The sequence below is a fragment of the Salvelinus alpinus genome, chromosome 10, assembly GCF_045679555.1.
Source record: "Salvelinus alpinus chromosome 10, SLU_Salpinus.1, whole genome shotgun sequence".
Classification (NCBI taxonomy): domain Eukaryota; kingdom Metazoa; phylum Chordata; class Actinopteri; order Salmoniformes; family Salmonidae; genus Salvelinus; species Salvelinus alpinus.
This window is the reverse complement of record NC_092095.1, coordinates 45,041,637-45,063,814: the sequence shown is the minus strand read 5'-3', so window position 1 is coordinate 45,063,814 and position 22,178 is coordinate 45,041,637. Positions and strand designations below refer to the sequence as shown.

Sequence of the window (22,178 nt, the reverse complement as noted above, 5' to 3'; positions counted from 1 at the left end):
CCATCCCAACCGTGAAGCATGGAGGTGGAAACATCATTCTTTGGGGATGCTTTTCTGCAAAGGGGACAGGACGACTGCACCGTATTGAGGGGAGGATGGATGGGGCCATGTATTGCGAGATCTTAGCCAACAACCTCCTTCCCTCAGTAAGAGCATTGATGATGGGTCGTGGCTGGGTCTTCCAGCATGACAACGACCCGAAACACACAGCCAGGGCAACTAAGGAGTGGCTCCGTAAGAAGTATCTCAAGGTCCTGGAGTGGCCTAGCCAGTCTCCAGACCTGAACCCAATAAAAAATCTTTGGAGGGAGCTGAAAGTCCGTATTGCCCAGCGACAGCCCCGAAACCTGAAGGATCTGGAGAAGGTCTGTATGGAGGAGTGGGCCAAAATCCCTGCTGCAGTGTGTGCAAACCTGGTCAAGAACTACAGGAAACGTATGATCTCTGTAATTGCAAACAAAGGATTCAGTACCAAATATTAAGTTCTGCTTTTCTGATGTATCAAATACTTATGTCTTGCAATAAAATGCTAATTAATTACTTAAAAATCATACAATGTGATTTTCGGGATTTTTGTTTTAGATTCCGTCTCTCACAGTTGAAGTGTACCTATGATAAAAATTACAGACCTCTACATGCTTTGTAAGTAGGAAAACCTGCAAAATCGGCAGTGTATCAAATACTTGTTCTCCCCACTGTATATACACTATATGTTTCCAGTGACAAAAAAAGCATCAAAAGTAGGTAAAGAGATATACAAAGAGCAAAATAGTTTCCTTTCTTCAAAAACTTAAAATATATATCAACACAATGTGTACATTTGGTTACAAACTAAGTTAATGTGTTTCACTATTGAATATGCCATATGGGTAAAGTGTTGTCAACAAGGCAAAGATAATTAATATACCGAAGGTAATTCTCTTTTTAAATATTATAGACTTATTCACAAGTAAATGTGAGGGGGTAAAGGCATACATTGCAATCCAAAAACATATCATTTTCAAAAATATTTTCTTTACATTGTTTAGTAATTTCATTGCAACATGACTAAATTTATCTTCACTATCCACATCCTATTTCAGATAAACTCTTATGTACATAATCTACACAAAAAAGCCTTTGCAGAGAAAATACTTCATAAGTGTAGTACATATTAAATAATACAGTTTGATAAATGTCTCCCCCTCCCACTTAATTTTCAATTGTCGTTTCTACTACATCAAGTGCTCTACTACATTCAGATGTGTCGCTAGTGTGTTACAATCTAATGAGTTGTGAGAAATGTGTGAGAAAACTGGGTAGTATTCATTAGGGCACCAAACATTTATAAGTCCAAGTAGTCCAAGTAGTCTTCCCTTGTTTCAGTTCATTTTCATCCGTTTGGTGCCTAATGAACAGGACCCTGGCACTATGTACTCCTCGTGCTTACACCAGCAGTGACTGTGGCAATCCCCATGACTCCAAATCGTGTGGTTCTACCCCCAAAACTAAATCATTGAGATGTTCTATCATGTAATCAGGTTACAGCTAGGGATTATGGGTAATGCATTGCAAATACAGTAAATGCCTGGGTTAGTTGAAGTTCTGACTACTACTAGGAAGTACACAGACCAACATCTTTGCATCCTTACTACATTAATGTACTTTAATATGTATTTCTCACCTCATAACTGGAACTAGTAATAAATGCTCTTAAATAGTATCATATAGCATGAAATTAGAATTAAGAAAATACTTTAATATCAGAAGAATAAATCAGATTGTCTTTGTTGTGCCTTACAAATACAACCACATTAAAGACAGTAAGGCTTTGGGTTGGTCTTTATGAAACATTACAAAATAAATACAACCTAAATATATCTATACATTACTCAGTATGCGGCCTTGCTCTTTCTGAAGTAGGGATTGGATTATTTTAAATGGTTTGCTAGTGAATGTGTTACTGAAACTATCATGGTGTCTGTTTTTACACACACAAACTTCGACCCATCCATACTCATGTAAGTAAATAAATAATATATGCGTGCTGTGTGTGTGTGTGTGTGTGTTGGGGGGGGGGGGGGGGTGTTGACTAATATTTTGAGGAGGGTGTAAGTACATGTACTGTGCCTTACATGTCTTGTCTTGTGGGTCAACAGACAGGCTACTCACAGTCCATGAGACAAAACCAAAAACCAGAGGGAAAATTCAAAACAGATAAACAGAGCCAGAAATATAGCCTCTAGACACATACAGAGGTCCCCCATATACAGGAGCCTCTGGCCTCATCTCCTTTTTAGTACAGAGTCTCTGGGACAGCACCAGTGTTAGGATTCCCGTCCATGGGCAAGGGAGTTAGCCATGGTGGGGGTGTTTGTTGGGTCACATGAGGCACAGCCTTACTTCTCGAGTTAATTTACAGCAGCAGGTTGTCTCGGCCACCCCCAATGTATGACTGTCCATCTCAGAGCATGGATGATGAGGGCTTGGATCATCCACTGTCCTGTTCAGTCTTGGGGGGGGGGGTAAGAAGAAAGAAAGAAAGAAAGAAAGAAAGAAAGAAAGAAAGAAAGAAAGAAAGAAAGAAAGAGAAGAGCATGTTAAGTATCATTGCATTACATGGCGCTTTGAGTCAATACAGACTGCAATTAGCTTAGAAATTCTTGGATTTCTTAGAAATCTCTTATATTTCCTATGTCAGTCAAGCTACCTCAAATTAGGGTTCTTGGTTTCCACTGCTACCACAAACAACTCTTATAGACAAAAAATCCCATGCTTATATCTGACATCTGGAGAGAGATAGATGTAAAACAGCTTCCTGTTACCATTCATTCCATCCTCGCAGAGATTCAAATTTTCAGCCTGTTTGTGTGTCACAACAACACACTCCGAATTATAGATGTAGGATCTTAATTTGATCAGTCTGTTGTTGCTGAGAAATTTCCTGCGCAACTATAATCCACATTTCCTGTTACTGCAGGATTATTCTCCTGCTGTAGCAAACTGGCTCAAATTAAGATCCTATATCTGTAGCTGTTTGGGAAAAAAAGCTAGACAACCGGAACAGCAAGTGTGCGTCGCACCGCTCTCGCGCACACACTCTCACACTCACGACTAGAGGGAGTCCAACCACAACTGATTTGATTGTGCCGGGTTCAAACTTTCTGCTCTGTGTTACAAAAAAAACACAGCGAGTGGCTGTGTGACTTGCACCCATTGTCTCCCTCTCTCCTCCCTGCTGGAGCGACCACCACATAACATCAACAGTGTTTATCGCTCTGTCCGTGTTGCTGAAGCTGCAATATAACTACCAGCCATTGGTGACTGAAAAAGTCTGTTACCGAAATCCCTCATTTGTTTAGGAAAAACATTCCCTATTCCCTCAACCCTTGCTCTCTTTCCATAACACATGTATGCATCACATGCATGTGACCAATAGGGCCTGACCTATAGCATATCATAATCACATCAATAAATTCAACAAACTCCGAACACCTTAACACATATGACACCAAAATGGATGCAGAGGACTTGCAGAGGACAAATAAACTCGAAAAATGGGGGAATGTTTAGGTTGCTAAGGAGGTAAAGGGGAAGTCAGACGTTTGGAATAAATTTGATTCGTTATGGAAAATACTGGAGATCAAGAAAAATAAGGCAAGGAGCAAGCACTGCGTGCATATTATGTGTGCCAAATGACAAACAGGTGCTGTTAGATTACAATATAATTTATCTGACCGTTTGGAACAATGTAAACAACACTAAATAAATTACAAGCATACCAGAGAGTCTTTTTTGTAAAGCTTTTATTACAGCAAAGTCTAAAACCAGTCGCATTCATTAGTGAATGCAATTTCCAAAATGCATGTTTATTTATTGTTTATGCTAATTATTCAAGAGTCACTTTGCTATTTTATTTTAAAACTAAAGGGTTGATTGCATTTTAAATCATGAATGACTTGTATGCTGTGTGATGACATGAATGAATTAATGATTGATACATTACTGTAGCTTATATACTGTAAGTATTGAAATATAGGCCTAAGTAAGTTATGGTATTAAGACTAAACAGGATGCACTTAGGCCTACAGCTCGATGGTGGTTATACAAGGTTGCTATACTAAGCCAACTAATGATAACGACATTACTTATTATTATAATAATGATTATCATAACAATAAGGAGATCAAGAAAAAGGAGGGTTACTATTATTATAGCTCAGTAGGGCGATGCGCTTGGGACGCTGTCACGCCAAGCAAGCAGCAGCAGCTTTGTAGGGGCTGAGGAGGGAGGAGGGGGGTTAGGAGTACTGCAGTAGGGGGATAAAGCACCAGCTGTGGAGCTCCTCTATGCCATCTGGGTCTTCCAGAAATGGGCCCGGCCAGCGATGATGGGGGCTTAGAGAGCAGAGCAGGAGAGCAGAGTGGCCCTGCAAACCGTATTACAGAGGGCACGGTTGGGGTTGGGGCAGAGGGCCTTGTACCTCACTGCAAAGGCTCTGATATGTTGCTGTTCAGTGATTGAACATCTTATAGACTGCTTATTCACATATAATACACATGTCACTATGGTGGACTTCGGCAGTTTACAATGCCGAAACTGAACTGCAGTGCAGCTAACAACTAAAGCAAATTTGTGAATGGTTTTGGAAGATGGTGTGTTTACGTGAGTCTAAGGCAGAGAGAGAGAGACAGAGACTGAGAGTGTGTATGCACACACCCTTTCATCCCACCTCCATAACGAACAACCTGGACACGGCGGCGGTGTCTAATCCCCAGCCACACACAGTGTGTAATCTCATCTCTAACTCTAACCCTGGCTGCAGCTGCTGAGGATAAATGTAAGGGACCGCTGCCTGGCGACGCCTGCCGCGTGGGTTATCTGGAGCCGGGAACATCCTGGCCTAGTTTTGTCACCGTGTCACAGCGTCTGCACTGCAGCCGCCACCTGCTGGAAACTCTGACGCAGCAGTGCGTGTGTTTGGAGGGGATGTTTGTGTGTGATACTAAACGGAGTGAGAAAGAGAGAAACATGAAAAGAGCGGTAGCACAGAGTAAGCAAAACAAAAAACTACAAGAAAAGGAGAGAAAAGAACACCAAAAGAGGAAAGAGAGAACAGGAAAAGAGCAGGAAAGAGTGAGAGAAAATAAGCCAGCGGAAAAGAGCGGGAGCAGAGCGGGAGACAAATCAAGCGAGGAGAGGGAGGGTCGAACTGCCTCTAATATCTCAATTTCTTTTGAAATGAAAGCAGAGCCTCATTGAGCATGCTCCCTGACTTCTACTCTCGGAACGATAGAGAGAAAGTAAAAGAGGTGGGGAGGGGAGTGTGTTGTGCAAGAACAAAACACGTAACACACACACTTGGCCTGGCCCAGAGCAAAAATTATCTGCATCTGGTGTGCGTGATGTTCCACTATTCTACTGTATTTGGGTGTTCTAAACCAAAAGCAGCACTGACAAATGCTGATGATGATCTTTGATCACATCCGATTCAACACGCAATCTGGAGATGAAGAACAATCGCAGCTCTGATTCGGTCACGGATAGGATGGATATCTGAGAGAGCTGTGCTAGAGTGTGAGCTACTGGCTACGGCTTCATCCCCCCCTCCCCCCCCCCCCCCGCTCCACTCCCCGGGTTGATGGACATTAGACTGGCCCCTGGGCTGCACCTGCAGCAGCAACAGAGGCAGCACATGGTGTGCAGTAGGGCTGGGCAATAAATCAATATCAATAATTAGAGGTAATTTTCTTAGTTAATTTTCTTAATAATTAGAGGTAATCATGATCTCGCCATCACGGTTGACAACTCCATTGTGTCCTCCTCCCAGAGTGCTAAGAACCTTGGCGTGATCCTGGACAACACCCTGTCGTTCTCAACTAACATCAAGGCGGTGACCCGTTCCTGTAGGTTCATGCTCTACAACATTCGCAGAGTACGACCCTGCCTCACGCAGGAAGCGGCGCAGGTCCTAATCCAGGCACTTGTCATCTCCCGTCTGGATTACTGCAACTCGCTGTTGGCTGGGCTCCCTGCCTGTGCCATTAAACCCCTACAACTCATCCAGAACGCCGCAGCCCGTCTGGTGTTCAACTTTCCCAAGTTCTCTCACGTCACCCCGCTCCTCCGCTCTCTCCACTGGCTTCCAGTTGAAGCTCGCATCCGCTACAAGACCATGGTGCTTGCCTACGGAGCTGTGAGGGGAACGGCACCTCCGTACCTTCAGGCTCTGATCAGGCCCTACACCCAAACAAGGGCACTGCGTTCATCCACCTCTGGCCTGCTCGCCTCCCTACCTCTGAGGAAGTACAGTTCCCGCTCAGCCCAGTCAAAACTGTTCGCTGCTCTGGCACCCCAATGGTGGAACAAACTCCCTCACGACGCCAGGTCAGCGGAGTCAATCACCACCTTCCGGAGACACCTGAAACCCCACCTCTTTAAGGAATACCTAGGATAGGATAAAGTAATCCTTCTAACCCCCCCCCCCTTAAAAGAGTTAGATGCACTATTGTAAAGTGGTTGTTCCACTGGATATCATAAGGTGAATGCACCAATTTGTAAGTCGCTCTGGATAAGAGCGTCTGCTAAATGACTTAAATGTTAAATGTTAATGTTAAATGTAATTACTTCCCTCAATAACAATATAAAACGTTTAGATTAATTTTCGATAATGTCGATATAGAGTAATTAGGTACAGCAGTCCATTTCACCTCTGATGCAGCAGGAACATGCGGAGAAGTGACAATATGCACGTGGAGAGGTATACGCCCACTAAAAACCACTTAGCACCTTAAGTGATGGAGTAGCCACTATTAACCACGAACAATTAGTGATGTAGGTGAAAACAGTGGCAGTGATAGCCATGGAGAAGGAGCAGCTTCCAACAAAGAAATTATTGATAAAAAGGGTTCAACTGTTTCAGTTATTTGGAAGTGGTTTGGCTGTTTGAAGCCCGACAAAGAGCAGAGCAAGTTTCGATGCAAATTGTGCCGTAGACAGGCGGCTACCAAGTCTGGTAATACGACAAACCTTTTTCACCATCTGAAGCAAAATCACTCTTTGGAACATGCAGGAAGTTTGAGTTTGCCTCACATTATAGATAAATGCCCCTCAAGCACCAGCCAATCTAGGGATGTTTGCCCGAAGCAGTCAACACTGACAGCGTTTATGCCCTACAAGCAAACATAAAAAAGACAAAAACATCACAAATGCTATTATGCATTGCGAAGGACATTCTACCAATTAGCACAGTCGAAAAGGAAGGTTTCAAGAGGCTTATCAATTTAATTGACCCCAGGTACGTGCTCCCTGGCCGCAAACATTTCTCTCACACCGCACTGCCTAAACTCTACGCCCAGTGTAGGCAAAAAGTTGAGTAACAGCTCAAGACAGATATTACGTATTTTGCTACTACTACCGATCTGTGGTCTAGTCGCATGTCCGAGCCTTATATTAGCCTCACTATATTGACAAAGAGTGGAATCTTATAAATAAATGCCTTCAAACATCATACTTTCCCGACGACCACACGGGTGAAGCTATAGCAGAGGGGCTCATTGATGCTCTCGCCTCCTGGGGACTCAGTCAAGACAGACATGTCTGCATTACAACGGATAGTGGTGCGAACGTGGCGAAGGCCGCTCAAATCAACAAATGGACCCGACTGAAATGTTTTGGACATCGTCTGCACTTGGCCATTGGTCAGTAACCTTGTCAATTATGCATATTGAAGTGATTGGTTAGATGAAACTAAACGTGCATTTTTTCCCCATCAACTGATTAAGTTAAATATTACATGTGTACATTACTAAAGGGATTATTGTTATTTAACATTTTATTAAAATCTCTTGATTTCTCTTAGAGAGAATGGGTAGAGACAAACGGGTGGATCGAGCAATTGGAGTGTGTAAGAAAGTGGTAGGTGCCATTTCCTATTCATGGAAAAAGAAGAGCGCCCTGGCAGTTGCTCAAAAAGAACACAACCTACCCCAGCACAAGTTGGTGACAGAGTTGCCTACCAGGTGGGGATCAAGTCAAAAAGGTGGTGCAAAGAGTACTGGAGCAGGAGAAAGCCATTTCACAGGTCTTGTCCAGTGACAAGAAGACCCGGCACTTAGCGCCCACCTATTCAGATATAAATGTTCTTGAGTCCATCAACCAGGCATTGACCCAACTCCTAGAATTCACAGATGCTCTGTCCGGTGAGTCTTATGTCAGTGTGTCTTAGCTGAAGCCAGTACTACACCTGTTCAATACAGAGGTCATGAAACCTGATGATGGTGAAACAGAGCTCACCCAAACCATCAAAACGATAGTCATGGACTATCTGAATGAGAAATATGATGACCTAGCCACAGATGACCTCCTGGACATAGCCTCGTTGGTTCGACCCTCAGTTTAAAACACATTACATCAAAGAGGAGAAGGTGGGCCACATAAAAGCAAGAGCTGTCTGAGAGATGGTCAATGAGGGACATGAAAACCCAAGCCCAGCACAGAGAGACGTTGCTGTTGCTTCACCACAACTGCCAGCTAAAAAGAGAAAGTCACTGGGCAGTTTTTTCAAAAAGCCATGCTCCACTACCACAGGTCTTACTGAAATCCAGCTGGTAGAAAAGGAACTCAGCTGCTACCTTCAGTCTCCTGATGCTGACAGTGAAACCAATCCACTGGACTGGTGGAAGATCCACCCAAAAAACTTTCCCAAAGTCAGCCACCTGGCAAAGCGCTACCTGTGCATTCCTGCGACCAGCTCCCTCTCAGAATGTGTTTTTAGCACAGGTGGCAACATAGTGACCTGCCATAGGGCAGCTTTAAAGCCAGAGACAGACTTGTCTTTCTTGCTTGTAAGACAACAACTACCCCAACTTCAACTGTGATGTGCCATGAGGCTAACAGTTATAATGCATATTAACTTGCACTATTTTATTTAGTATTTTTTTTATTTCTTACTCATGACTTGTAACGGTTTATTTGTGAGTTCTACTTCTGACAATAAATAAGAAACATTAAAGCCTTTGGTTTGTTCAGGCATTCTTGAGTCTGAAGCAGATATGAACCTTTAAAACATTATTTGATTAATTATCGTGATAATTATCGTTATTGAATTTTAAAAAATGTATATCTATATAGTACTCACCAGTGACTGCTGCTCTTGTTCTGTGTTCCAAATGGCACCCTATTCTCTATGTAGTGCACTACTTTTGACAGGGCCCATTGCACTCTGTCAAAAAGTAGTGTATCATATAGGGTGCAATTTGGGACATAACTACATGTGTGCTACATGCATGTGGTCCATCGGTAATGAGATGGAGTAGGTGGGGTGGAGGGGACAAAGGTGGGGGTTGACGGGGAGATAGTGGTGCACGGCAGGTGCATTACGCCCCCCCCCCTCCCTCCTCCCGGATGCAGAGCCATCTGCCACCACTCAAGAAGAGTTTGCAGATTTCACCGCGCGCCGCTCATAGGAGCACTCACTCCCCTCTCAAGGAGTCCCAAGTGTGTGTCCGCACACAAAAACACTCTGGGTGTTTACCCTCGTTGCTGCCAGCCATTAGGGCAAAACACCTGACTTCAAATCACAGAGAGTGATGTCAAATGAGAGAGAGAGAGGGATTGAAAAACAAGACAGACTTGATCAGATAAAAGGCCATTAGTCTCCAGAGAGGAAGACATCCCTAAACCTCTGCCTGCCACTTCTACTAATCTCTGAACACCTTGTTCACCAAGGATGAGCGCCCAGGTCATGGGGTTAGCTCAGATTAACACACTCTCAGGTCATTGTGATAGGATTTACATTAGCATACATTAGTACACAGAGGTAAACAGAGTTGGTGCCCACGTGCCCTGGCCTGCCGATTAGGCAGAAAGTAAACAAACACAGTGACCGTCCTGTGACCTCTCTATTTATGCAACCAACTGTCGTCTGGATAATCACGCAAAATATCTATCCATCAACAATGTCACCGCCGAGGCCCAAGTCCTTTGACTGATTGACAGTGACGGAGAGAGAAGAGGAAGTTCAGGAGTCTGTCTGAGGGGTGCCGTTTATCCAAAAACAACCCTGTGGTGGCATTCCAGGCAGACGCACATGGTGTCGGAGGCTCTAAATACCTGGGATGGCTGAGTTGGTACTTTGTACCTAGCAAAACTGCCATGTCTCTCTCCCTCTCCTCCCACTCATTCATTGTGTGGCTTTGAAGTTAAAGATAAACACCGTATTAGGCCTCTGACTAGCAAGAAGTCACCGAAGATATGTGGACACCTGCTCGTCGAACATCTCATTCCAAGATCATGGGCATTAATATGGAGTTGGTTCCCCTTTTGTTGCTAGAACAGCCTCCACTCTTCTGGGAAGGCTTTCCACTAGATGTTGGAACATTGTTGAGGGGACTTGCTTCCATTCAGCCACAAGAACATTAGTGAGGTCGGGCACTGATGTTGGGAAATTAGGCCTGGCTCACAGTCGGCGTTCCAATTCATCCCAAAGGTGTTCGATGGGGTTGTGCAGGCCAGTTATTTTTCCACATTTTGTTGTGTTATAGCATACATTTAAAAATGATTAAATTTAGATTTTGGGTCACTGGCCTATACCCAATACCCCATAATGACAAAATATAATTGTTTTTGGATATTTTTACAAATTAATAAAAGCTGAAATGTCTTGAGTCAATAAGTATTCATCCTCTTTGTTTCGGCAAAATGTGCATAAGAAGTCACATAATAAGTTGCATGGACTGTGAAATAATAGTGTTTAACATGATTTTTGAATGACTACCTCATCTCTGTACCCCACACATAGAATTATCTGTAAGGCCCCTCAGTCGAGCAGTGAATTTCAAAACATAGATTGAAACACAAAGACCAAGGAGGTTTTCCAAAGCCTCCAACACCCAGTCACTACAAAGATACCTGTGCCCCTCCTAACTTGCCGTAGAGGAAGAAAACTACTCAGGGATTTCACCATGAGGCCAATGGTGACTTTAAAACAGTTAGAGTTTAATGTCTGTGATAGGAGAAAACTGAGGATGGATTGTAGTTACTCCACAATACTAACCTAAATGACAGTGAAAAGAAGGACGCCTGCACAGAATACAAATATTTCAAAGCAGGCATCTTAAAGTAAAACTGCAACAACAAAAAAAATTGGCAAAGATATTAACTTTATGTCCTGAATACAAAGTGTTATGTTTGGGGCAACCCATCACAATAGATCCCAGAGTACCACTCTTCATATTTTCAAGAATGGTGGTGGCTTCATAACATTATGGGTATGCTTATCATCAGCATGGACTAGGGAGTTTAGGATAATAATGTATGTTCAGTTGACCCGTCCCTCCCAGCAGCCTCTGCAACACAGACAGGAATTCCGAGCGTGACACCTCGTCATTTCCTGGCATCTAGTAAACAACGAGCTCACTTGTTTTTCTGACCTGCGGCGCGACTAGTGACTAGCCAAATTCAAGAAAGACATTGGCGTGGATGCCGCCTCCAAGGGACCCGCACATGGATGAGGCCTCACACACACAGAGAAACAGTCACATACGCTCTCGCTCTCAAACACACACACAGTGTTTGATAAAAGTGCAAGCAACTAAAAAACCTTCACCTGTCAACAAGTCTCCTGCACCTCAATGTTTACAAGGTACAATGAGCCAAAACACTGACTCCGTGTGCCTTGCCCCTGAGACTGGAACATTGGTTTGTTTATAGCCACCACAGGGACTATTCTGGGCCAGAAAACTGACACCAGGCCAGTCAGATGGACCTATGCCTTGGATGATTTATTGACACGTGCTTGGGGCTGCAGCATGTTTTATTGCCTGCCTGCCTTTCTGACTGAGGCATGGAAGGAACAGGTGTATAAGGAACTGCCTAGGGCTGACGTGTCATAAAAACACTGACAAGATGTTCTAGCTTGCTTAGGCTGGATCCCTACTTTGAGTACAGCATTCTCACAGCACTTTCCTAAACAGATCTCTGAAGGAGATGCATACAAGCTCTGCAGATGAGTATTTATGAATGAATAACGTGAAAAGTGTTATTATAGTAGATGTACAGTACCAGTCAAAAGTTTGGACACACCTACTCATTCAAGGGTTTGTCTTTATTTTTAACTTTTCTATACATTGTAGAATAATAGTGAGGACATCAAAACTATAAAATAACACATGGATTCATGTAGTAACCAATATATTTTACATTTGAGATTCTTCAAAGTAGCCTTGAGGACAGCTTTGCACACTCTTGGCATTCTCTCAACCAGCTTCATGAGGTAGTCACCTGGAATGCATTTAAATTAAAACATGTGCCTTGTTAATTAGAAGTTCATTTTGTGGAATTTCTTTCTTAATGCGTTTGAGTCAATCAGTTGTGTTGTGATAAGGTAGGGGTGGGTATACAGAAGTTTGCCCTATTTGATAAAAGACCAAGTCCATATAATGACAAGAACAGCTCAAATAAGCAAAGAGAAACGACAGTCCATCATTACTTTAAGACATGAAGGTCAGTCAATACGGAAAATTAAGAACTTTGAAAGTTTCTTCAAGTGCAGTCGCAAAAACCATCAAGCGCTATAATGAAACTGCCTCTCATGAGGACCGCCACAGGAAAGGAAGACCCAGAGTTACCTCTGCTGCAGAGGATACGTTCATAGAGTTAATCTGTCTAGGACTGGGGTTCCGCTAGCGGAACGGGATTCCGCTAGCGAAACCTCTCGCCAACAGCCAATGAAATTGCAGGGCGCCAAATTCAATCAACAGAAATCTCATAATTCAATTTTCTCAAACATACAAGTATTAGACACCATTTTAAAGATTAAATTCTCGTTAATCCAACCACAGTGTCCGATTTCAAAAAAGCTTTTCGGCGAAAGCAGAACATATCATTATGTTAGGTCAGGAATTAGTCACAGAAAGCATACAGCGATTTTCCAACCAAAGAGAGGAGTCACAAAAAGCAGAAATAGATACAATTAATCACTATCCTTTGATATTCGTCATCAGATTACACAATGTTTTGTTCGATCAAGTTCATATTTATATCCAAAAACCTCAGTTTACATTTGGCTTTGCCTCCAAAACATCCCGTGAGTTTGCACAGAGCCACATCAAATCACAGAAATACTCATAATAAACACTGATAAAAGATACTGTTATTCACAGATTTAAAGATATACTTCTCGTTAATGCAACCGCTGTGTCAGATTTTAAAAAAAACTTTACGGAAAAAGCAAATCATGCAATAATCTGAGTACGGCACTCAGAGACCAATACAACCCAAATAGATATCCGCCATGTTGGAGTCAACATAAGTCAGAAATAGCATTATAAATATTCACTTACCTTTGATGATCTTCGTCAAAATGCACTCCCAGGAATCGCAGTTCCACAATAAATGTTTGATTTGTTCCATAAAGTCCATAATTTGTGTCCAAATTACTCCTTTTGGTTCGCGCGTTCAGTACACAATCTAAAGTCACGACGCGCGGGCAGGTCCAGGCTGAAGTTCAGACGAAAAGTCATATTACAGTCCGTAGAAACATGTCAAACGAAGTATTTAGGATGTTTTTAACATAAATCTTCAATAATGTTCCAACCGGAGAATTCCTTTGTCTTCAGAAAAGCAATGGAACAGAGCTCGCTCTCACGTGAACGAGCATCACGAGCTCAAGGCATTCTGGCAGACCTCTGACTCATTCCCCTCTCATTCGGCCCCACTTCACAGTAGAAGCATCAAACAAGGTTCTAAAAAATGTTGACATCTAGTGGAAGCCTTAAGGAGTGCAACATGATCCATATCCCACTGTACCTTCAATAGGGAATGAGTTGAAAAACGACCAACCTCAGATTTCCCACTTCCTGTTTGGATTTTTTCTCAGGTTTTTGCCTGCCATATGAGTTCTGTTATACTCACAGACATCATTCAAACAGTTTTAGAAACTTTAGAGTGTTTTCTATCCAAATCTATTAATAATATGCATATATTAGCAACTGGGACTGAGTAGCAGGCAGTTTACTCTGGGCATGCTTTTCATCCAAAAGTGAAAATGCTGCCCCCTATCCATAACAAGTTAACTGCACCTCAGATTGCAGCCCAAATAAATGCTTCAGAATTCAAGTAACAGACACATCAACATCAACTGTTGTCAAAGCGCAGCGTGAAATCGGTTCGACACATTTTATTTGAAGTGAACCGCACAAAAAACAATAAAGAATAAAGCACACGTGAAGCTATGGAGTGCTTACAGGCAACTACACATAAAAAAGATCCCACAAAAACCAGTGGGGAATGGCTGCCTAAATAGCATCCCCAATCAGAGACAACGCTAAACAGCTGCCTCTGATTGGGAACCATACCAGGCCAACATAGAAATAAAACCATCTAGATTACCCACCCTAGTCACACCCCGACCTAACCAAAATAGAGAATAAAAAGGCTCTCTATGGTCAGGGCGTGACAGTAACCCCCCCGCCCCAACGGTACGGACGCCAGCCGCAAAACCTGACTCAATAGGGGAGGGTCCGGGTGGGCATCTAGAGTCGGTGGCGGCTCCGGTGCGAAGTACCCACTCCGCTCGCGGATCCGCCAGCATCGGTGGCAGCTCTGGTGCGGGACGAAGAACCCGCTCATCCCGCGGATCCAGCATCGGTGGCGGCTCTGGTGCGGGACTTTGCCCCCATCCAGACAACGGGTCCGTGGCCGGGTAGAACGCCGTGCCCGGACTGGGCCTCTGCGCAGAGGAGGGCCCCGGCCATGGAGCTGGGTTGAACGCCACACCCGGACTGGGCACCGGCGCAGAGAAAGGCTCCGGCCTTGGAGCGGGACTGGACGCCGTGCCTGGACATCGGCGCAGAGGAAGGCTCCTGCCATGGAGCGGGACTGGACGCCGTGCCTGGACACGGCACCGGCGCAGAGGAAGGCTCTGGCCTTGGAGCGGGACTGGACGCCGTGCCTGGACATCGGCGCCGAAGAAGGCTCCGGCCTTGGAGCTGGACTGGACGCTGGGCTCGGACTGGGCCCCGGCGCAGAGGAAGGCTCCGGCCTTGGAGCTGGACTGGACTCCTTGCCTGGAAGCTCCGGACCGTGGATCCTCGCAGGAGGTTCCGGACTGTGGACCGTCCGCGGAAGTTCTGGACTGGGGACCGTCGCCGGAAGCTCTGGACTGGGGACCGTCGCCGGAAGCGCTGAACTGTGAACTGTTGCCGGAAGCCTGGTGCGTGTAGCCAGCACAGGTGGCACCTGACTGGTGTCACACACTTCAGGGCGAGTGCGAGGAGCAGGCACAGAACGTACCGGACTGGGAAGGCGCACTGGAGGCCTAGTGTGTGGAGCCGGCACAGGTGATACCGGACTGGTGTCACACACTTCAGGGCAAGTGCGAGGAGCTGGCACAGGACATACTGGGCTGTGGAGGCGTACTGGAGGTCTGGTGCGTAGAGCCGGCACAAATTGTCCCGGACAGATGACACACTCTGCACAGGCGAGTGCGGGGAGCTGGCACAGGACGTACTGGGCTGTGGAGGCGTACTGGAGACCTGGTGCACAGTCTTTACCAGGCTGCTAGCACGCTCCTCAGGACGAGTATGGAGAGCTGACTCAGGTTGCATCAAACTGATGACATGCTCCTTGGGGCAAATGTCATTCATCATACACCAACACAACAGCTCTCTCATTTCTCTCTCCTCCAATTTCTCCATCAACTCACTGACGGTCTCTGACTCTCTCCTCCAATTTCTCCATTTTCTCCCAGATTGGCGCTGGTTCACTCCTCGGCTCCGCCGACCACCCCGTGTGCCCCCCAAAAAAATAATTGGGGCTGTTTTGGGCTTTCGTTGTCGCTGTCTTCCCTTCTCTCCTTGCGTCTGCTTCCAAGGAAGTCCTCCCATTATTTCCTCCCAAGTCCAGGATATCTTCTCCTCCTTGATCTCCTCCAAAGCCCAGGATACCTTCTCCTCCTGGGCACGCTGCTTGGTCCTGGTGTGGTGGGATCTTCTGTCACGATCGTCGTAATGACACTCGGACCAAAGCAGAGCGTAAAATCGGTTTAATTATTATTTTACCCCCTTTTTCTCCCCAATTTCGTGGTATCCAATTATTAGTAGTTACTGTCTTGTCTCATCGCTACAACTTCCGTACGGGCTCGGGAGAGACGAAGGTCGTGAGCCATGCATCCTCCGAAACACAACCAACCAAGCCGCACTGCTTCTTAATAAATTATGTTATGATAAACTGTAAGGTCTCCTCTTCAGGAGACCTCTGCGTGTGTGTTAAAACCTGTTTTGAGTGTTGTGACCTTCAGACACTATCAGAAGGGTCTACATTCAGACTCCTTCGGTCTGGATCCCACCGTGGTTATGTGGTTATCTGGTTTTCCCGAGAACACAAAGCTGCCACAGACCTGATGAAACCAACCACCTTTCAGAAGATGCTTACACTCATTCTTATTGTTATGACTCTATACTTGTGATGAAACACCACGTGACGTGTGACTGGGGACTACCATAAGCTTCATAAAAATGTAGCTTATGAAATTAAGAACGCAATGTTCTTTATCACCTAACGTATTGCACAAGTTGACTGCAGGTATTTACTTAAAAAGTAGCTACAAATATTCACTTATTTTTCACTTCTTCTTTTATTTTTTATTAATTAAGACATTGTTTAAACAGTATTGACTGTAATGAAAAACCATCCTGTGGCTATTTACAAATACCCTGGTATATGGTATACCGCCCAAGCCTAAAGGTGATGCCATTGCGCAATGTATTAAACATGTAATGCAATGATAATTGCTATAAAAACATGCTTGTCAATAGGAGATCAATGTAAGTTTAATGTAAACAAGCCATTATATCGACATTAATCTATATTGATATTATTTAGACCCTTCGTTCTTCACTGTCCATGTATACACTCCACCTGCGCACTGTGCGTAATTTCTGTGTGTAATTCGATCAACCAAATTCGCTCCTGTGTCTTTTCTAATATAATTAGTATGACACAGAGAATAAACACTTCTCACTTGTTTTATAAAATGGCTGGTGCCCAAAATCAATTTTGTCCTGCAGTGTCATGGTGCCTACGTACCCACCCACCACTTGTTTACTTCAGTGGTTTCAAAAGTCCAACATTCGTCACGCAGCAGGTCCGTTTTGAAGTCATGTACCACCTACGCATCTTCGGTGGTAAACATTCAAAATTCAAGGGCGCCACAGCAAATAATCTCAATGTGTCCATTTTGAAAGATGTTTTTCCCCTCATGTGTTTTTCATTATCTCGTCTATCGCAATACACATGGCAGAATAGCAAGCTGAACAGTAGTAGGATGCTGTACTAACTGAAATATCATTCATTTTTAACTCATTGCCAGTCCTTCATTCAGGTTTTCCTCTCATGCAATATAAATCCACTTATTGTTGTTGACAGTGACAGCACCCTCCAGTATAAATGAGTGAAGCCATAAACTAAAATGTCCATGATCACCAAAGAGTTGGACACATTTTTCACCCCAAACATACCATGAAAGTATAGTCTCTAAGGCAGCCAGTCAACAAGCATTTAAATTATTTTTTCCCATGTCTAAAAATGTGTTGATTTAATTATCATCATGTTTCTTCATATAAAGTATGGACAAAGTTGTTTTCAGCAACATTGCCATAAGTATATGACCACTGCAGACCTCTGACCAGCCATGAAATGGACAGCTAAAACACACACACACACACACACACACACACACACACACACACACACACACACACACACACACACACACACACACACACACACACACACACACACACACACACACACACACACACACACAAACACACAAACACACAAACAGGAGCATCACTCACCTTTGACAGTGGTTGCCGCCTCCTTGAACCCCAAACAGACATACGGCGCGACGTGTAATCCATGGAGGGCTCCCTTGCAGCTGGTGGCCGGCTTAAAGCTGACCATGGGCAGGTCTTCACAACAAGGTCCCTCCATGTCCCTGTCCCGGTTCTCCATTAGGTTCAGGGCAATATAGTTCAGTCCATTCTGGAAGCCCGCAGAGTTCTCTCTAATCATGGGGCTGTCACTCTCCTCGTCTGAGCCCTCGCTGCTCCGCACCGACAGGTTCTCCACCGAGCTGTGGCGTTTGGCATTCCCATGGGCGAACGAGGGGAACACAGGGGTGACGGTAGCCGTAGAGGAGAAGGTTTCGGAGCTGTGCCGCCTGCGCCCATGGGGGTCGGCCCGGATCACCTTGGCGGCCTTGTCAGGATCCACGGGGTTGACGGCGCCAAGGAGGAATACCCCAATGCCCACCGGGAGGCTCTGCTCACCCAGGGATAGCCTCTTCTCTCTGGCACTGGGGCTGAAGATAATAAACAGAGTTAATATGTATTACAATACATGGTCTATTACAAAACATCCATAGATAGATGTGATATAGAAAATATTTTATACTTATCATGAACTCAATCCACTTACAAACATAACATAAAGTGCCTGCCGTGCAAGGGGAATCTATCCATCCTATTCATAGTTTGAGATGCTTTTCTATAACTAGCCAAATAACGTTGCTGAATAATGTATTTATAACTGACATTATGGCTAGAGTACTGAGTGTACCTTGCTGAGGTCTGAGGGACAAACTGGGGAGGCATGTTGGCCATTCCAAGTCCAAATGTCATCTCGGTGTACTCATCCTTGCCTCTCAGGGGGCACTTGGAATCCCTCTTCGATCGGAGATGGTACACTCCCTCCCCATCCAGACAAGGGCACAGGGATAACTCAGGGACCGTGTCCAACCGTCCGGCAGGGGTGTCTCTGGCCTTGGGTGAGTGCGAGACGATGTGGTGCAGGTTCACGTAGTCGGAGAGAGGGGACCTCGGCTGGCTGCCGATGGAGCCCGGAGACGACTCCTGGCTCTCATTGGATGCTGACAGAGAGGAGTACTTGGTGCTCTCACTGAAGTCTATGTTGATATACTCGCCCGGGCTCCTAGGTTCCCCGGGCAAGAGGTGCTCGTTCATGCTGGGCAGGATCCTAAAGCTGTCGAGAGACAGCCGGTTGGGTCGCCCCATCCTCCCCCGGTGGGACGTCAGGCTCTCAGTTCCCCGGCTCTGTCTGATGGCTGAGGGCACCGAGGAGTTGAGCGTGGCCGCATTGGTCATCACTGAGTAGTAGTCGTCTGACTCCCCACATAGCGACTGATGGCCTTGGGGGCTCATCAGGACGTATTGGTCATTAGTGTCCCCCACCTCCTTGGAAGTCTGGTGGAGTTTGGTGGGGCGCGGCAGGGAGTCTGCGGAGTAGATGGAAGGCTCACCACCCAGAAGCTGCTCCAGGAAGTAGTCCGGGGAGGTCTGCGAGGTGGTGTAAGCAGCGTTGCTAGGGGACATGTTCATGTAGGTCGAGCGGCTGTCAGGGCTTTCAATGGACGACTTAGAGCTGCACCACATCCTCATGTAGCCGCTGTCCTCCAAGGAGCCTCCGCTGCTGGGTGAGTTGGTCCGGTAGCCGCCCCCGTCCTGGTGGATTTGGGCCCCGGGGTTGATGATCTGCTTGGGAGCCGAGACACACATGGGGCTCATGGGCATGTAAGCGTCTGCCTTGCTGTCGTTTCCCCCGGGCGGCGCTGCCACACCCGTCATCATAGGCATATAGCCATCGTCCCCCCCTAGGTTACTGTTGGATTCGCCTTTCTTTGAGGAGGCGGAGATGGAGCTGTTTCTGGAGTGGTGCCCGCTGTTGTTGTGGTGGGCAGCCCACAATAGGGTGTACTCATCCAACGAGGCAGACGACAGCTGAGCGGGCACCCTGTGTTGGCGTGGTGCGGTGAGAGAGTATGTCCTCTTCCTGTACGCCTTCTGCGATGTCAGGTCCTCCTCCTGGCACGCCCGCTGTTGGTCATTCGTCCTGTCCATAATCATGTAGCCACACAGGTCGTTGGCCTCCCAGGAGGGGGGAGTGCTGGAGAGGGAGTCGTGGGTGTCACTCCTGGTGAGGGGTAGGAGCCTGGAGGTGTCGCCTGGGCTGGAGCTGTACTCGTCGCATAGCATAAAGCTTGCGTCACTGAGGGAGCCTGAGATGGAGGCGCTGCAGCTGAAGGGGCGGTGGACCGCATCAGGGGTGGGAAGGGTCCCACTCATGGGAGAGAGGCAGATGGAACTGCAGACTGAGGGGGGGGAGTTGGAGACGGGCAAGGAGCGGCTGTGCTGGAGGCTGGACTCCAGTATCCGGCAGATGCGTCCGCTGGAGAGCGTACTTGACCGGCTTAGGGGGATCCGGTTGGAAAGGGGACTGGTGGGACTCCCGCTCATAGATATTGACATAGACACTGGCCTGACCATGCTGCCATCCCCCCCATTAGCAGTTCTTATCCGACAAGATGTGAACTTGCTCATTGGGGATGTGGCCACTATGCTGTTTGTTCTCGACCTCCTCACCAACCCTGTCTGACTTGGGGGAAGATTATTCAAGTTGCGTCTTGTGGGCACTGAAATGGGGTTGGTTCTAGCCGACTGACTCTTACTGCGAGGTCTGAATTCTGACAGCTCTTTCATGGCTTTCATCGCCTCCAGGATGGTTTCGTGGATGTTTTGCGCAACCACCGAGTCGTCAGCCTGCATCCAGAGCTCACCGGGGCCAGTGACAGCCGACCTACCAACCTCGATGAAGAAAAAGCTGTCAGAGTGGCCACATCTCCGGATGTTCATGAGCTGTAAACTGACAGCCGCAACCTTCGAGTTCAGTTTCACAAAGCTGATAGTCCGACTGGATAAACACAGCCTAAACACCCCTATCAAATGTTTTGTTTGACCCAGTCCTCTGGACTTCAAATTCACTTGCCATACCTCCTTGTGAAAGGCAGTGGTTGGCGTGATCATGCCGTAATTCGCCTCCTCGAAACAGAAAAGAGAGGTGGAATTAGACGTGGGGCTGTCATAGACTTTCCCCTCTTCGATCATATCCGACAACACTCGAAACCAGCTCTCCTGCTCCTGCTCGTTTTCGGCTGCCACTGCAAAGTATTCGTCCTTGGTGTAAAAGGCGATGAGGTGTTTGTGCTTAGAGTCAGCTCGCTTGTTTATGCAAAGACATGAGTCCAGCAGTATCACCCTTTTAGCAGCCGACTTGTTTTTCCACTTCTTCTCGCTCTCGTAGTATTCCAGCCGGGCAGGAAAGCTCTCGCTGGGTTCTCTCAACACGAAAAAACGTCTGTGTCCATGCTTCTGTTTCTTTAGATATCCACATTTCTTAATGTTATTACTGTTATTGGTCACATTAGACAACATCTGTCCTCCACTCGTTGGAGGACTCGCCATTCTGATGCGCACGCTTCACTTACTTTTAGAGAAGTTGTTTGTGCTATTTTCCAAAGCACCGAAAAAACTAATGTAAATCCGCTTTAATTATTCCATTACCCGACACAGGTATTCCCTCCCGCTGTCTGCAACAGTTAAGCACCAAATAACACCACCGTGATTGCGCTGGAGAGAAAAACAATATGTGACGTTATTACATCCAGTTCTGGCTTGCAGTAAAAAGTAGAAGAAAACTACACACTCATAAAAGGCAGCGCAACGTTGGAAAGGCGTGCCTGTCAATCTAGCCAATTCTGCCCAACTCATTGGTGGAATGAACGAACAGCTGGTAAACGGGACCCGACTCAGCAGCCATACCCTTCCCTTCTCGTTCTTTTAAACCCGCCTACTATATTACCCGTTTTTCCTTTCCATGTACATATAGTACAGCAGATATCACTGTAACGTAGGGTAAATGTATCAAAATAGCCAATTAACGCCTCCATCCGCTACATTGTAACGATATAATAACCGAGTAAGTGTCCAAATGCAGGCGTTCTACATAGCATAAATAGGCTAGGTGTTGCCTCTTGCATTGCACTCTGATCATTTTGGCAGAGACGCGCATAGCCTTCAGCATCGATGCATAATATAGAGGATTACATTTGTTTTAGTTTTTTTGCTGTGAAATACAATAGGCCTACCATGTATAGTGTGGGAAACTGTGAATGTTTATTCTTTATCAAATGCACAATATGTAGCTGAGCACTATTCGTATTGTTGTGAGACTGCAGTGCATGTCATGAGGCGCCTCAATCGCTAAATAAGCATCGCCCTACTTTTAAATAACCGTGCGTTATGATATATTTTGCGCACTTGGGTATCCCTCTCCCTGTC

General features: G+C 45.7%; 1 protein-coding gene across 1 annotated transcript; it reads right to left on the bottom strand.

The window, feature by feature from the left end:
* Nucleotides 1–1,717: 1,717 nt before the first annotated feature.
* LOC139532087 (insulin receptor substrate 2-like) lies at nucleotides 1,718–21,637 on the bottom strand. The gene is made up of 3 exons (XM_071329221.1): nucleotides 18,604–21,637; nucleotides 17,841–18,346; nucleotides 1,718–2,491 (listed from the first exon to the last, which is right to left on the bottom strand). Exons 1-3 carry the CDS (start codon nucleotides 21,300–21,302, stop codon nucleotides 2,487–2,489), a joined length of 3,210 nt encoding a protein of 1,069 aa, XP_071185322.1. The 5' UTR covers nucleotides 21,303–21,637; the 3' UTR covers nucleotides 1,718–2,486.
* Nucleotides 21,638–22,178: the final 541 nt, after the last annotated feature.